This window comes from Phyllobates terribilis, unplaced genomic scaffold, assembly GCF_046119375.1.
Source record: "Phyllobates terribilis strain yellow unplaced genomic scaffold, ASM4611937v1 Scaffold_5__5_contigs__length_657084704, whole genome shotgun sequence".
Taxonomy (NCBI): domain Eukaryota; kingdom Metazoa; phylum Chordata; class Amphibia; order Anura; family Dendrobatidae; genus Phyllobates; species Phyllobates terribilis.
Window position 1 is genome coordinate 255,145,024 of NW_027362765.1, and position 17,503 is coordinate 255,162,526.

The 17,503-nt window shown below is 45.5% G+C and overlaps 1 protein-coding gene across 1 annotated transcript in view; it reads right to left on the reverse strand.

Moving 5' to 3' along the window:
• The window catches only part of LOC141271536 (polycystin-1-like), a 238,287-nt gene that overhangs the window by 91,075 nt on the left and 129,709 nt on the right, over positions 1-17,503 (reverse strand). Inside the window, exons 11-12 of the mRNA XM_073681591.1 lie at positions 4,083-4,336; positions 1,055-1,810 (exon numbers count right to left, since the gene is read on the reverse strand). Of these exons, the coding sequence (XP_073537692.1) occupies positions 1,055-1,810; positions 4,083-4,336 (1,010 nt within the window). The remainder of the gene's footprint in view (positions 1-1,054; positions 1,811-4,082; positions 4,337-17,503) is intronic.

The following is a 17,503-nucleotide window of genomic DNA, read 5'->3' on the forward strand; positions in this document are numbered from 1 at the left end:
TTAGGCTAAGTTCACATTTTGAAACGGATTCATCAGTTATCTTAGCAGGACAAAAAAGATGATTACTTGACAGGTTGACATGGCTACTGGACATGTGAATTGTCAAGTAATCATCCATTTGAAACTGATCCAGTAAACAAAGATTGGTTCCATTTCCAATGGAGGTAAATCGGATGACTATTTACCAAATCCATTTTCCATAGAATACAGTATTAAAAAAATCGGATCCAGTTACAATCAGTTTTTTTAGCCAGACAAAAAAGTTGTGTCTGTACAAATTTTTAGTCTTGCTAAGACAACTTATTGCTAATGGATCCGTTTCAAACAGATGATTACTGGATGTGTGAATTTAGCCTCAAAGGTTGCACAGAGCCATATTGTGGTAGTGTGCTTAAAAGGGTTGTCCCGCGAACAAAAGGTCATTTTAATCAATAGATCTTGGAATAAAAATAAGATCCACAATTGGATGTGATTAAAAAATATGTTCCTGTGCTGAGATAATCTTATAAATGTTCCCCTGCTGTGTACTGTGTAATGGCTGTGTCTGACCGTACAGGAACATGGTCTGATCATACCACAGCTCCTGGGCAGGGGAGGAAGCAAAAGAATATACAGATATTACATTACAGGGTCACAGCTGATTCTTTCTGTGAAGTAAAATATTGCTTTAAAACAGGCAGGGAAATGTTTTGCCTCACAAAAATAATCATCTGTGATCCCATGCTGTCCTGTCTGTATACTCTTTTGCTTCTTCCCCTGCCCAGGAGCTTTGGTATGATCAGACCATGTTCCTGCACGGTCAGACACAGCCATTACACAGTACACAGCAGGGGCACATTTATAAGATTATCTCAGCACATGAACATTTTTTTTAATGACATCCAATTATGAATCTTATTTTTGTTCCAAGATCTAGTGAATAAAATTAACTTTTCTTCATGGGAAAACCCCTTTAAGGCCTAAGGTGGACTCGAAATTCCATATTTTTCATTAAATAATCACATTAAATAATATTAATGGATTGATGAAGAGACTTGCTATACTGCCTACATACCCGAGTTTGGTTTAATTGTATATGATTAGATCCATTGGAGTGAATTTGGAGTTCGTGGATGGCATCATGAGCCTGGACTTGGATGGTGACATTTTTGACGCAGACTTCACTGGTCAACTGGATGGAAAGTAGAGTGCTTTGAGGATTGTTAAAATGCAAATACATTCCAAAAAATCTCTCATCCATTGAATGGGCAGTGCAAATCGGCAAAGAAGATGCAATATCTGAAGGACATTCCTGCTGCATAATGGAATCTCCGCTGTGCAGGGCTGTTAACCAGTGAACATGGACAAGACTTGTACTCTGAGCACTGATAACAACCAGATTATCCTCCTGAGTCAGCAGATGTAAGGAGTCATTGTAAGGTGTAGGGTGAACAATCTGCACATTAGTGATGGGACTTAGAATACTGACTTGACAAGTGGTTGTGGTTGAACCTACGGCATTTGTCAGGATGGCACTGATTGTATATCTTCCAGTTTGTGGAAAACCCAATAACAACGGTGAGACCACAAGGCTGTGTGCTTCGGAACCATATATCATATGGAGGTCACAAACCTCATCATCTATCCAGCTACCCGAATCTATAAGAACAGACTCTTTCAGCCATCCTTGACTTGTCATGGTAATATAACTTTGCCGCCAGAGTGAATCTGAACTAGAGGTACAATGCAAGAAAGACCCTTTGACACCTGTGTGTTGTATGGAAAGAATATCATCAGGGTGTACAGAGTAAGACAGGTGAGACAACAGGACCTGCAAGAGAAATAGATTCAGCATTAATCCAATGATATCTCGCTGTATTTAATTATTACGAAGGGACGGTAAAATAGCAATACAAGCTTAGATTTTTAATGTACAATATGTCTTACATTTCATAAGAGTCATACATTTAAGCTCTTGGCTCCCAGAACAAAATTTGCAACACAGCTACCCAAAAAGCACATAGGACTTTGAGGCATTTCAGGTTACTGGGTCTGGGTGCGACTATAAATTGTGCACCCGCTATAGTTATTCTTCTGCATTTATTCCCTCTCTATAACAACAATGACAAATTGTAGCCTCACAATACAATCGGGGAAATAAGTATTTGATACGCTGCCAATTTTGCTCGTTTTTCCACCTACAAAGAATGGAGAGGTCTGTAATTTTTATCGTAGGTACACTTCAACTGTGAGAGACAGAATCTAAAAAGAAAAAACAGAAAATCACATTGTTATGATTTTTACATAATTAATTTGCATTTTATTGAATGAAATAAGTATTTGATACAATAGAAAAACAGAACTTAATATTTGGCACAGAAACCTTTGTTTGTAATTACAGAGGTCAGATGTTTCCTGTAGTTCTTGACCAAGTTTGCACATACTGCAGTAGGGATTTTGGCCCACTCCTCCATACAGATCTTCTCCAAATTTTCATTTTTTGGAGATGTCGCTGGGAAACATTGAGTTTCAGCTCCCTCCAAAGATTTTCTATTGGGTTCAGGTGTGGAGACTGGCGAGGCCACTCCAGGACCTTGAAATGCTTCTTACGAAGCCACTCCTTAGTTGCCCAGGCTGTGTTTCGAGGCATTGTCATGCTGGAAGACCCAGCCATGACCCATCTCTAATGCTCTTACTGAGAGAAGAAGGTTGTTGACCAAAATCTCACGTTACATGAGCCATCCATCCTCCCTTCAATACGGTGGAGTCTGCCTGTACCTTTGCATAAAAGCACCCCCAAAGTATGATGTATCCCTCACCCTGCTTCACGGTTGGGACAGTGTTCTTGTGGCTGTACTCATCCTTATTTTTCCTCCAAGCACAGCAAGTGGAGTTGATACCAAAAAGTTCTATTTTGGGGTCATCTGACCACATGACCTTCTCCCATGCCTCCTCTGGATAATCTAGATGGTCATTGGCCTGGACATATGCTGGCGTGAGCAGGGGGACCTTGCGTGCCCTGCAGGATTTTAATCCATGATGGAGTAGTGTGTTACTAACGGTAATGTTTGAGACTGTGGTCCCAGCTCTCTTCAGGTTATTGACCAGATCCTCCCATGTAGTTCTCGGCTGATTCCTGACCTTTCTCGGAATCATCCTTACCCCACGAGGTGAGATCTTGCATGGAGCCCCAGACCGAGGTAGATTGAGAGTCATCTTATGTTTCTTCCATTTTCTTATATTTGTGCCAACCTTCTCACCAAGCTACATGCCTATTGTCCTGTAGCCCATTTCAGCCTTGTGCAGGTCTACAATTTTGTCCCTGGTGTCCTTAGACAGCTCTTTGGTCTTGGCCATGGTGGAGAGGTTAGAGTGTGATTGATTGTGTGGGTAGGTGTCTTTTATACAGGTAATGAGTTCAAACACGTGCAATTAATACAGGTAATGAGTGCAGAGTAGGAGGGTCTCTTAAAGAAAAACTAACAGGTCTGTGAGAGCCAGAATTCAAAATGCAATTTAACTATTATTATTATTATTATTTAAAAATCATACCATGTGATTTTCTGTTTTTTTTCTTTTTAGATTTTGTCTCTCACAGTTGAAGTGTACCTATGATAAAAATTACAGACCTCTCCATTCTTTATAGGTGGGAAAACGAGCAAAATCGGCAGTGTATTAAAAACATATTTTCCCCACTGTATGTAGATGTGAGGAATGCCTCTAGTTGATTTGCAATGACTACTTTTTTACTTGTCTTCCCTAAAATTTCCTTGGGAATTCAACAATATTAATAGTATGCTCAGCACCCTCACAGGAGAAATGAAGCATTACATAGTGCCCATTGAGATCAAAGGACTATCCGTGTAATATATCCATGGTCCCCAGAGAGAGAGTTGTTCTTTGTAAATGCTGTCCCTTTGGAAAATCTTATCAGAATTCCCTGAATCACAAAAGAATAAATCGCCTTAAGATCATATTATATTAAAATCAGACTGTATAACAAGTGCAAATTTTAAATGTTTATTAAAGAGGTTTACAGAACATGTTAGATTTCTGTAGTAAGAAGTAAATATCACATCAAATAACACTTAATCTATTCTTACTTGGATGTTTTGCCTCTTCTTGCTTGGTGAGAAAAGTAGTGGGATGTCAGCAACTGGAGAGTATAATGGTGGAGCTTCAACATACCGAGGTGGGTATACGTAGCTCTCAGAGGTATAAACACTGCAGGGATGGTCAGGACTCAGACAGCTATCAGTAAGGGAGCACCACTGTTTGCCATTGGGACAGACCCCGGTAGTGTTACATAGAGGATGTGGATTGCATGTAGCAAAAGGCGACTGCTGGAACATACAACCTTCACAAACAAGCAAAAGAGCACAGATTATTATAGAAACAATCACATTTTATGCCATAATGGTATTTTTTTAGAATGATATTTCATCAATGATGGCACATAAAATTTGCATACAGCCGAAATGAACTACTTTATGCTATTTACCATGTCAAATGTTCCTGGCAGTTCTGTCTATTCACATTAACGTTTTGAATGACTGTAATAAGATCACATGACAGGATATATATGATAAACGCAACCAAGAGCTTTCATGGGTTTAGTGAACAGGATGTAGATCAACATTGAACTACATGACGGTGTACTGCCAACACGGGTTCCATGGTTCAACATGCCCCCATCTTCCAGCACTCACCTTTCCCCCACCAAATAAAAACACTGCACCTGTATTCTTTGGATAAATTTGGCCACAGCGGCCATTTTATTAACAAACAACATTAACATATTAACAGTGTTATAAAATAAATAAGAAGGGAGGGTTCTTGGAGTTAAAATTAGATCTGGCATAAATTAAACCGAACTCGAACCACCATATTACTAGAGATGAGCGTTGTTCTACTCGAACTGTTCGCCAATCTCAAATTCGAGCTGTTTTGGGCGGTGTTCGAGCCGGTCGGCGAACACGAACAATTTGAGAAAAATTCGGCTGTTCGAGGTTATGTTCGATAACTGTTCGTGCACCAAAATCATAACTGGATTTTTTCTCAGTAATGATGAAAATTAATGTTAATACGCAGTTTGAGTGTACAGCGGGGTGGGGGGAGGGGCAGGGGATGGATCTCTGCAGGAACAATGAAGATCTCCATTTTTTTTTCTCTTTCCCGCATTTGCAGTGGGGAGGTGCAATCTGTCAGCCTATCAGCAGCGCACACACGGAGCGAAGTGCTTTTTTTCACACAAGCAAGGGCATGTGTCATTGGCAGTGTATGTCACATGTCCTTGCCCTATAAGACCAAGCCATTTTCCCCGTCGCCACCATTTTCTCACTGCTGCAGCTGCGTGTTAGACGGCACCGCTGTTGCTGTGTGCGCTATACCTTGTTAATTTCAAGCCAATTTTCGCACAAATCTACAGATAGCTTGGGAGTAGGGAATAGTTGTGATTGCAGTCCTTTTAAGGACTAGGTTACAGCATTTCCTACGACTTTTATCAGGCAGGTCTGTGCTCTTAAATAGATAGATTGTGGGAGTAAAGACTAATTGTAATTGGAGTCCTTTTCAGGACTAGGTTACATCAGTTCCTATCAGTTTTTGCCAGGCAGGTCTGTGCCAGTGCTGTTCAAGTTTTTTTCACAGCATTTGGCTGAATCTAGCAAAGCTAATCATTTTTGGCCTATTGCAGAGTGTGTTAGTCAGTGGAGTAGCCTATCTGTGTTGCAAGATATACCACCTGTGTATAGAATACCAATTTTTTTACTGCACCTAGTGAAGTAAAATCTTTTGGGCATAGCATCATTCTATTAGTCCATCTATACTGACCTCCATCAGGTTGCAAACTGAATATAATTTTTTTCTGCATCTAGCTCTGAAAAAATATTTGGGCTTCTAGCAGTGTGTGGGACTTGGTCTATTAGTCCATCTATACTGACCTCCATCAGGTTGCAAATTAAAAATAATTTTTTTCTTCATTTAGCTCTGAAAAAATATTTGGGCTTCTAGCAGCGTGTGGGACTTGTTCTATTAGTCCATCTATACTGACCTCCAACAGGTTGCAAATTAAAAATAATTTTTTTCTGCATCTAGCTCTGAAAAAATATTTGGGCTTCTAGCAGTGTGTGGGACTTGGTCTATTAGTCCATCTATACTGACCTCCATCAGGTTGCAAATTAAAAATAATTTTTTTCTGCATCTAGCTCTGAAAAAATATTTGGGCTTCTAGCAGTGTGTGGGACTTGGTCTATTAGTCCATCTATACTGACCTCCATCAGGTTGCAAATTGAATAAAAAAATTTTCTGCATCTAGCTCTGAAAAAATATTTGGGCTTCTAGCGGTGTGTGGGACTTGGTCTATTAGTCCATCTATACTGACCTCCATCAGGTTGCAAATTAAAAATAATTTTTTTCTTCATTTAGCTCTGAAAAAATATTTGGGCTTCTAGCAGTGTGTGGGACTTGTTCTATTAGTCCTTCTATACTGACCTCCAGCAGGGTGCAAATTGAATATAATTTTTTTCTGCATCTAGCTCTGAAAAAATATTTGGGCTTCTAGCGGTGTGTGGGACTTGGTCTATTAGTCCATCTATACTGACCTCCATCAGGTTGCAAATTAAAAATAATTTTTTTCTGCATCTAGCTCTGAAAAAATATTTGGGCTTCTAGCAGTGTGTGGGACTTGGTCTATTAGTCCATCTATACTGACCTCCATCAGGTTGCAAATTAAAAATAATTTTTTTCTGCATCTAGCTCTGAAAAAATATTTGGGCTTCTAGCAGTGTGTGGGACTTGGTCTATTAGTCCATCTATACTGACCTCCATCAGGTTGCAAATTGAATAAAAAAATTTTCTGCATCTAGCTCTGAAAAAATATTTGGGCTTCTAGCGGTGTGTGGGACTTGGTCTATTAGTCCATCTATACTGACCTCCATCAGGTTGCAAATTAAAAATAATTTTTTTCTGCATCTAACCCAGCCAATAGTTTTGGCCTAATACCACAGTTTGGCCACTCAGCTCTGCTCGGTTACCATCCATTGTTTTTTTGTGCAAACAACTCCAGAGTTGTGAATTAGTTAACCACCAAAATGAGTGGAAAAAGGCCTGCTGCTGGTGGAAAGGGGAATAGGCGTGTTGGGAAGGGGAAAAAAGGTTGTGTCCGTGGGGTAGGTGCAGAAGAAAGACCATCTTCCAGCCAAACTAAAATGTCTACTTCTTTTAGCGGACAATGTGATAAGATCCCTTTCTTACGGCCACGCCAATCGCTACAAATTCCAGATGAGGCACAAAAACAGCAGGTGCTTCAACGGATATCAAGTGCTCCTTTAAGTGGGCTCTCCTCCACATCAACTTCAACATCACAAATACTCCAGTCCTCAAAGGTGTCACCCAAATCGCACTTGCTTCCTCACAGCTCCCAAATCTCCAGCTGCCCGTCTGAGTATGAGGTAGAACAGATGGTTGAGTCTGCAGAGCTGTTTACTCATACTATAGCCTGGGAATCAGAGGTCGACTCCAGCGCTTCTGTGAATCCAGACGAGGAAATGATCTGCACTGATGCCCAGAATCTTTATGAGTCGGATCCAGGACCAGACGCAGAAGGTTCTGACCATAATGTAGACCCTCATTCCCAAACTGTAACTCCTGTTGGTGGAGACAATGAGGAAGACGATGATAAGACTCAAATACCTGATTGGAGCGACAACTTTAGTTTTTTGTCAGGGCAGGAACAGGTTGGCTCTGAGGACGACGGGTGTGATAACGCACAGGGTGATGATGATGAGGTCGGAGATCCCACTTACTGTCAACCCACAGTCAGCCAAGAGATGAGGTCAGCAGAGGAGGTGGAGGAAGATGCTAGTGACGACGAGGTCAGGTTGCGCCTTCCTGGACAGAGACGTAGTACTGGAAGCACGTCAACAACTGCATCCTCAAACACAACTCTGCCTCTCACCACAAGTCGTGGTGGCTCTTCAGGTCGCATGGGTGCTAAGCCTTGCATAGCCTGGGCATTTTTTCAGATCGATAAAGATGACCCAACTCGTGTTATCTGTAACATTTGTCAGCAAAAGCTAAGTAGAGGCCAAAAAATACATAGTTTGAGTACTTCATGCATGAACCGGCACATGGACATGAAGCATAAGTTGCAGTGGGAAGCTCAGTGTGCTACAATGCGGTCTAGCCGGCCGGGCCAACCACCGTCTGCCATATCTTGTGCATCCGCGGCCTCTTCATCCTCTGTGACTGGGGGGACAGCAGTCACACCTGTTTTGGGGCGCAGACCTGCCACCTCTTTACCCGCAACAGCCAGCGTGATTGGCAGGTCATCATTTTCTTTGGAGGTGGTAACACCAGCTGGTCTTGAGCGCTGTCCGACATCGATAGCACCACCTTTGGATCAAGGCAACCTAACATGTCCGCCTGCATCTTCCTCACAGACCGGCAGTTTGCCGGGGACACCCTTATCAACCCCGTCTAAGCACAATAGCCAGCCCTCGGTCCCTCAGATGTGGACAAGTAAAAGACCATTTCCTCCTAGCCATGAGAAAGCTAAGAGGTTGAATTTCACCATCTGCAAGCTCTTGGCTACAGAAATGCTGCCTTTCCGCCTGGTGGACACAGAGGATTTTCGAGACCTTATGTCCGTCGCAGTGCCCCAGTACCAGATGCCCAGTCGGCACTACTTCTCAAAGAAAGGTGTGCCTGCGCTCCACCAGCATGTCGCACACAACATCACCGCTTCTTTGAGAAACTCTGTGTGTGACAGGGTGCATTTCACCACAGACACTTGGACGAGTAGGCATGGACAGGGGCGTTACATGTCGCTGACTGGGCACTGGGTAACTATGGTGACAGCAGGACAAGGGGCTGCTGTCCAAGTCTTGCCGTCCCCACGAGTTGTGCGTCAATCCTCTTTATGTCATTTTTCCTCCACTGCTTCTGCCTCCTCAACCTCCTCTCGGTCTTCCACCTGCACCCAAAGCCTGTCTGGTCATGCCACAAGCTTTCTAACTGCGCAGAAGGGATCCTGCACACCTCCTTACTATGCTGGCAGTAGGGCTCAACGTCATCAGGCGGTTTTTACATTGAAATGTCTGGGAAATGTGAGTCACACAGCTGAGGAGTTGTGGTCAGCTCTGGAGAACCAATTTCATGAATGGTTGTCTCCACTGGACCTGAAACCAGGGAAGGCCGTGTGCGACAATGCTGCAAACCTGGGTGCGGCCCTTCGCCGGGGCAATGTCACACACGTGCCTTGTATGGCTCACGTGTTGAACCTGGTTGTCCAGCAATTTTTAGCCCACTATCCCAGACTAGATGGCCTTCTGCAGAGGGCACGGTCGCTGTGTGCTCACTTCCGCCGTTCGCATCCCGCAGCTCAGCGACTTACATCTCTACAGAAGTCGTTGGGCCTGCCACTTCACCGGCTAAAATGCGATGTGCCTACCCGGTGGAATTCAACTCTGCACATGTTGCAGCGACTGTGGCAGCACCGACAAGCCCTGGTGCAATACGTTCTGACGTATAGCCTGGGCCAACGAGATTCAGAGGTGGGGCAAATCACGCTGGAGGAGTGGTCTCAGATCAGGGACCTATGCACCCTTCTGCACAGTTTTGAAATGGCGACGAAGATGTTTAGTGCTGACGATGCCATTATCAGCATGACTATTCCGGTGATTTACATGCTGGAGCACATGTTAAACAGAATTCGGAGTCAGGTGGTGGCACAAGAGGAGGTGGAGGAAGTAGAGGAGGAGGAGTTGTATGCGGAAGGGCTAACATCTGCAAGGTCCAGACGGTCGGCAGCACCAAGGCGGCAGGCATGTGAGGGTGGGGGAGATGATTTTACCAGGGCGCATGGTAGCAGCCAAACTAGTGAGGAAGGTGCAGGAGCCCAGGAAGAAGTGGAGGACGAACTGATGGAAGACTCATCAGATGAGGGAGACCTTGATCACATTTCTGTTGTGCGAGGTTGGGGGGAGAGGACAGAGGAAGGAAGCATGATTGCTACCTCGCCACCAACACAACAGGGACTTGGTGCTCCTGGATGCGCAACACACATGAGTGCCTTCTTGCTGCACTACCTGCAACATGACCCTCGAATTGTGAGAATTAGAAATAATCCTGACTACTGGGTTGCCACACTGTTAGATCCCCGGTACAAAAGTAAATTTGCAGACATTATTCCTGCCATAGAAAGGGATGCACGCATGCAGGAGTATCAGCAGAGACTGTTGCAGAATCTTACATGTGCTTTTCCACAAAATACCAGTGGTGCACGTAGTGAATCTCACAGTTCCAACTTGCCAACCGTGGGACCGTCAAGTGTTCAGCACTCAAACCGTAACAGAACCACAGTATCTGCTGGTAACATCAATTTTGCGGAATCATTTCACCACTTTTTTAGCCCATCCTTTGCAAGGCCACAGGAGACAAGAAGTCTGACACATAGTCAACGCCTAGAGACGATGGTACAGGAGTATCTCCAAGTAAACATTGAAGCCACGACTGTGTCACTGGACCCTTGCTCTTTTTGGGCTTCCAATCTGGATAAATGGCCGGAGCTAGCCACTTACGCCTTGGAGATCTTGTCATGCCCCGCAGCCAGCGTTCTGTCTGAACGTGTGTTCAGCGCTGCTGGTGGTGTGCTGACAGATAAGCGCACGCGGCTCTCCACTGATAATGTAGACAGACTCACGTTCATAAAGATGAACAAATCATGGATCCGAAACGACTTTTCTACCCCTGTGTCATCCTGGGGAGAGTAAAAGCTTGATGATTGGTTAAAATCACCCTACCAACCGTTTTAAGCTTTCAAATTACTAATCATGTTTATCTGTATCTTGACTGGAAAATAATTTGGGCTTTGTAGCAGTGTGCAGCACTGATCCTATTAGGCCATCTATAATAAGCTTCACCAGATTTAAAATTAAAAATAATTTTTAGCTGCATCTAGCCCGGAAAATAATTTTGGGGCTCCGAGATGCGCAAGACACATAAGTGCCTTCTTGCTGCACTACCTGCAGCATGACCCTCATATTGTCAGAATTCGAAGTAATCATGACTACTGGGTTGCCACACTCTTAGATCCCCCAAACTTTTCGATCAACCTTTTCATTTTAATAAAGACCAAAAAAATGGTCATTTTTGAAATTATAAGCATTAGCAGGTTGTTAGAAACTGAAATCAAACAGTTTTCAACTCAAAACTTTATTCTAGGTGATGTTACATTTTCACATAGGACCCCTTGTTCGAAAGGAGCTTCTGAACTCTCTCGTCCATTGAATTTGTCAGGTTTTGGATGGTTTCTGCTTCAATTGTTTTGCATGAGGACAGAATACCCTCCCAGAGCTGTTGCTTAGATGTGAACTGCCTCCCGCCATCATAGACACTCCTTTTAATGATGCTCCAAAGGTTCTGAATGGGGTAGAGGTCAGGGGAGCATGGGGGTCACACCATAAGTTTGTCCCCTTTTATGCCCATATCAGCCAGAGATGCAGATGTTTTATGTGCAGCATGAGATGGTGCATTATCATGCAGAAAAATGATCTTGCTGTGAAATACACGGTTCTTCTTCTTGAACCATGGCAGGAAGTGCTGTTTGAGAAAATCCACATACATTATGGAGTTCATCTTTAGCGCCTTCAGGGATCCTAAAGGGACCGACAATCTCTCTCCCCATGATTCCAGCCCAAAACATTACTTCACCTCCTCCTTGTTGGCGCTGTAGCCGTGTTTGCGTGGGGTGTCCATCAACCAGCCATCCTCCACTCCATTCATCTGGACCATCGAGCGCTGCACGGCACTCATCCGTGAACAAAACAGTTTTGAAATCAGTCTTCATGTAATGTTTGGCCCACTGGAGCCGTTTCTGCTTGTGTGAAGTGGATAGAGGAGGTCGACAGGATGGCATATGCACAGCTGCAAACCTCTGAAGGACCCTGCATCTTGTTGTTCGGGGGACGTTGGAGGCACAAGCAGCTTCAAAAACTTGTCTGCTGCTATGACAAGGCTTTTTTGCCGCTGCTGTTTCAACCTGACGTAATTGCCTGTAGGAAAGAGTCCTCAATTTGCCCTTATCAGCACGCACACGTGTGTACTGTGAATCAGCTACATACTTCTTGATTGCCAAGACACTTCATCCTGATCATCGCACAATGTTGATTGTAGTCATGCCTTGACCTAAACACTCCACAATTTGTTGCTTCTCAGCAGCCGACACATCCTTTTTCTTTCCCATTTTGGCAGAAAATGTAGGCTGCTTAATAATGTGAGAGAGCCTTCTTAAGTAGTCTTGCCTTTCATTGGACACACCTGCCAAACTAATTAGCACAGGTGTCTGCAATTGCTTACAGTGATATAAAGAGCCCTGACACACATCACCATCAATGAGTTTAACTGACAAACAAACAAATTCTTCCCTTATCACTCCTAAACACTTTTTGCATAATAATTTGGAACGCGGTGTACATGTGCTTTTCCACAAAACACCAGTGGTTCACGTAGTGAATCTCACAGTTCTAACTTGCCAACCGTGGTCTGTATGGAATTGTTCAATAAAGGGCCCAAAATTAAGATAACATAGATGGGAGAGGTCTCTATGAATAGGAATTCCAAAGTATTTGATACCCTGTGAGGGCCAGGCAAAGGGAAAGTTGGACTGGATGGAATCCTATATGGATTTGGGGAGGGAGACATCGAGGGCCTCAGACTTCGCTGCATTGATTTTAAAATTTGACCATGTAACAAAGTGATCTATTTCAGCCATAACAGCAGGGATGGATATATGTGATTGAGTGATATATACTAGGACATCATCAGCAAATAGAGAGCACTTGTACTCGGTGCCTCCCACCTCAATCCACCTAATATTGGGGTTATGGCGAATTGATGAGAGCAGGTGCTCCATCACTAGGATGTATAAGAGAGGGGACAGAGGACATCCCTGCCTTGTCCCATTGGTGATTGTGAAAGGTGATGAAAATGTTCTGACGCACTCCCTGTGCCTTGGGACACCCGGAGCCGGACCCTTTTTGGTGGATGCTGGTGGTTGTAGTCTTCGTGGCGGCGATCCGGTTCCGTGGCTCAGGGCGGTCAAACCAGTGGCGGAACTATTTATGTGGTTTTGATGTTTAAATGTCCGACTACGCCACCCGTGGATTGCGGTCAGAGTGAACCGCCGCTACAGGGCAGACCGCTAAGGCTGGTGTTGTGGGTGCAGCAGAGCGTAGCATAACTCCCCACGGGAGGAGTATAGCCTCAGGGCAGTGTATGCGGAGGATGGGGGTGATGGTGCAGGGCAGCAGCAGTAACGACACGGAGTCAGTGATGCAGTTCAGGGCCTTTACTCACAGTTCTTATTATCCAGACCACGTCTGCAGGTAACGGCTGCCCACGTCGTACTGTGCTCACCAGGTGAGGGGCTCAGACAACTCCCAGATAACTTTGGAGCGCTTCACAGGACCCCCTTTGTGTGTCCTTTGTCTGGCCTTTCTTACCAACACTTCTGTCCGGCTGCCTCGGGCCTCCTCTTGGTAAACTTGGCGCCAGTTTCCCTGACCCTATGTGGTGCCTTCCTAGCGGGTGGAGCAAGGGGCTGCGCCACATAAAATGTCAGAGCCTCCGGTTTCTAGCTGAGGGTCGTTTCCTGCCTCCACTAGTTCGGGGACCGGTCTCCCCCTTTGGCCTGACCCCTCCACGCAGGTGGATTCGGGCGTGCGGTGGCGACTCGCCCGTCCGCACCCCTGGGATCCCTTCATTCCTCGTTCCTGGAGCCTTCTCCGCTCCTCTTCCTTCCTTCTCCCTCTTGCAGGCCTGGGCCTCTGTTACTAGGCCTGCCTCCGGAGCAGAGCTCATGCAGAGCCCCTGCTCCCTGCCACTTCTGCTCAGACTTCTCTGCACTGAACTAAGATGGTGCCCACCTTTTATACTCCCTTCTCAATGCACCCAGGAACTGCTTCCTCCCTGCTCCTGCACTGCAGGGTTCCCCTTCCTCAGTGTTCCCTCCCCCCACTCCAGCCAGGGACAGGGACTGTCGTGCCCATCTCAGGGGCATATTGGTCGCCCTGCCCCACGGCAATGTGGTGTAATGCATGCAGGTGTCGGGTCCTGATCCACACTCCATCCTTATCTGAGAGTGAGATATCACACCTCTGGGTGAGGTGCAATACGTCTGTAGCAACCGAGCCCTCGGTGCTACAGTTCCATTTATCTTCAGCCTAGGTGACGTATTGTGATACAGGGCCGTGATTTTGGCTATAAAAGGGTCCCCTAGACCCCTACCCCAAGCTTTTTAAGAGAATCATATATGGCGTGCCAGGAGACTCTATGGAATGCTTTCTCAGCATCCAACGAGAGTATCTACTTACAAATTTTTAACTGCATCTAGCCCAGGAAATACTTTGTGCCTAGTAGCAGTGTCTGCTAGTCAGCGGATTATCCCGGCTGTTAAGCAAGCTACACCACCTGTAGTTTGGACACTTAATTTTTTCAAAGGAAATGCTTCGGGACCACGGGATACTTAGTGAAGAGCATCAGGAGGCACCCCAAGGCATAGGGGCTGGGACTGGCACTAGGATGCCTTGCGGTGGACAGCCGAGCTCGATCCTTATAAAAGCTTTTTAACTGCAGCAGCTTTAGTGGACGCTACTGGAGCTGGAATTACGCGGCTGCTGGCATGAGACTTGCCCTCCAATAGATCCTTGTAAATGGATTTAAAGTGTATTCATTCAAATTAGAGGGACAATTTAAATTAAAAAGCTTAGAGCTGCCTCCACCACAGGGGGGCTCTCTCGACCCACCAGCGGACAGGCACCAGTATTGGGAGAGGGGGGCTGGCCGTCAGGGTTCACCGCGGCTCTGGCACAAACCCGGCGACACGGAGGTGGCACGGGCAGGAGCGGACTGGCCGTCTCGGCTTCTCACTTTTTGGATTTTAGAAGGGCATGACATGCCTATATCTGTGTCTCCCCCTCCTTTTACTCCTCCACCTCTTTTCTTTTCGCATGACTATATGTACTTGTCACTTTTCCATGTGTTAGTTGTGTCTTCTGAGCAGTTTGTCAGCTTTTGGACACCTTTGAAGGTGTTTTCTATGTGTTTCTATGTGTTTTTGTTTGCCTGCCATTGGTTTTAACGGTGTTCGAAGGTGTTCGACGAACAGTTCGACGAACAGTTCGGCGAACACAAGGGTGTTCGACGAACCGAACCGAACTCGAACACTACGGGGGTGGCTCAACACTACATATTACCCTCAGCCGTCCATCACCAGCTCAAGGGCACCAAAAGCTCCCAGGGTAAAACCCCGTCCAGAGCCCAAAACCAAATGCCAGATCACCCCGGTTAATCAAGGCACTGCCTGTGATTATCCAATATTCTTTCCACCGACACTTCTGTGCCAACTCCAAGAACCCCACCCCCCGCCACCAACGAACAGCCCTGACCACCTCAGGCTCGTGAGCGCCCCAACACCGCAAAAGCCCTTTCGATCCCCTCCTGTATGGCCAATGGCCATAAATCAATGCCAATATCATTCAAATGTACGCCGTCCTTTTTCCAAAAATCTCCAACTCCCGCTTCCAGATCAAGATGCTGCACGCTTACTCCCCCGTTCCTGGTAACAAAAGCTGATATAGCTCTGTTCAACTTTATACCTGCCCTATTAATTCCCTTCAATGATCTGGCCTCCCTCCATTTTCCTCTGGGCACAATGTCAGACCACACTGTCAACACCTCAGGAAAAGATGTCCATAACCTTAACAGACCGATTCGAATGTCCCTCATCAATTCCCTAACCGGCCGAGCCGTCCAAATCATTACCCCCCATATGCACCACCAAAATATCCGGCGCCGATCCAAACGAGCTGCTTTATGGAATTCTGGCAGCACCCTTCTCCAAACCATCCCTCAAAAACCCAACCACCGCTTGCTCCCTGCTAAAACCCATTTGCCTACCGTCCGGCCTCACGTCCGCCCTCAGCGCCCCCCAATGGACGAAAGAGTGTCCTAGCATCCAAACTAACAACGGGACGCCACCAGCAACAAGACAACCAAAAGGTATTCGCATCTCAAAAGGCAAATTACCTAAGACCGCATACCTAATGCCTTACATAAGACAGGTAACGATCAGAACTCCACCTCCCAATATGTTTTATCACATCCTTGTCTAACCTCAAGCCATCCGCTTCTGATGCCGCACCAATTCTGAATGAATGTGACCCGTATACCTCAGGGCTAAGGCCCACCTCAGCAATCCCCTTTTTAAACACCGCTATGAATTGAAAACGTGACAAAAAGTCTCCATTTTCATGACACAATAATGGGCCCGTCCGCCCCTTGCCAAACCTGCCAATAAGCCAATAAACATCTCTTAGGACAAAGAAAAGATCCCATAACCTCACCCAATATTACTCGTTTACCTTTGCCCAATTGATCCGTCTTCCCCCACCTAATCCAAAATTCAATACCCCCATCTCGACCACTCATATCCTCAGCAAACAAACCCCCAACCTTATTCCCGCTTGGTGCCACCAATTCACCTACTCTTAGCGCGCCAAAAAACGCCAATGAAAAAGCCAATCTAAACAGTGTGGCTTCAAAAACTGAACAACAAATCTTATCCAATACAAAACCCAAACGTTCCAAAATACTAAAGGTTACCGGCCTCCGTTTATCCAACTCTTTACCTCTTCTCCTAAAGCCCTTGAGAGCTTGCTTCACTAAAAAGGACTTCGTAACATCCTTTATCCCCTGCAATTTAAAACCAAACGCTAAACCTGCAACAAACTTGCCAACTTTTGAAACCGCCACGATGCCTCGTATAATGCCCAGGTCTGCCTCGTGATGGACTCCCGTATTAACCGTCCCGCTCTTCCATAACCAGCTGCCACAAGCGCGAAGGGCATTCCTGTCCCACGTCCTCTGCCTCTGTAGCTAGCGTCCGAAAACGATCCCACTGAAAACGAGACAAGGCATCTGCTATGGAATTTTGTACACCTGGAACATGTACCACTGTAATCCAAGCGTTCAGCTTAAGACAACAAAGTACTAGTTCCCTCAGCAGCCTAATCACAGGCGGAGACGAGGCCGACAAACTGTTGATGACAGACACCACTCCCATCGCAGTGAAACCGAATTCTCCTGTTGGCGAAACACTCTCCCAAATAGTAACCGCAACAACAATAGGAAACAATTCCAAAAATGCCAAGTTCCTCGTAAGACCCCTCTCTTTCCACACCTTCGGCCACTCGCCAACGCTCCACCGCCCTTTTCAGTAGGCCCCGTAACCGACACCTCCTGCCGCATCCGTAAATATCTCACCATCAAAACTGCTCAAGAACTCCCGCTGGATTACTAACCTGCAGTTATAACTTTCCAAAAACAATTTCCAAACTTTTAGATCCTCCTTGTGGTCCTTATTAAGACGAATGAAATGATGCGGCGCGCACACTCCTGCTGTCACTCCTGACAACCTGCGACAAAATATTCTGCCCATTGGCATAATCCAGCAGGCAAAAATTCA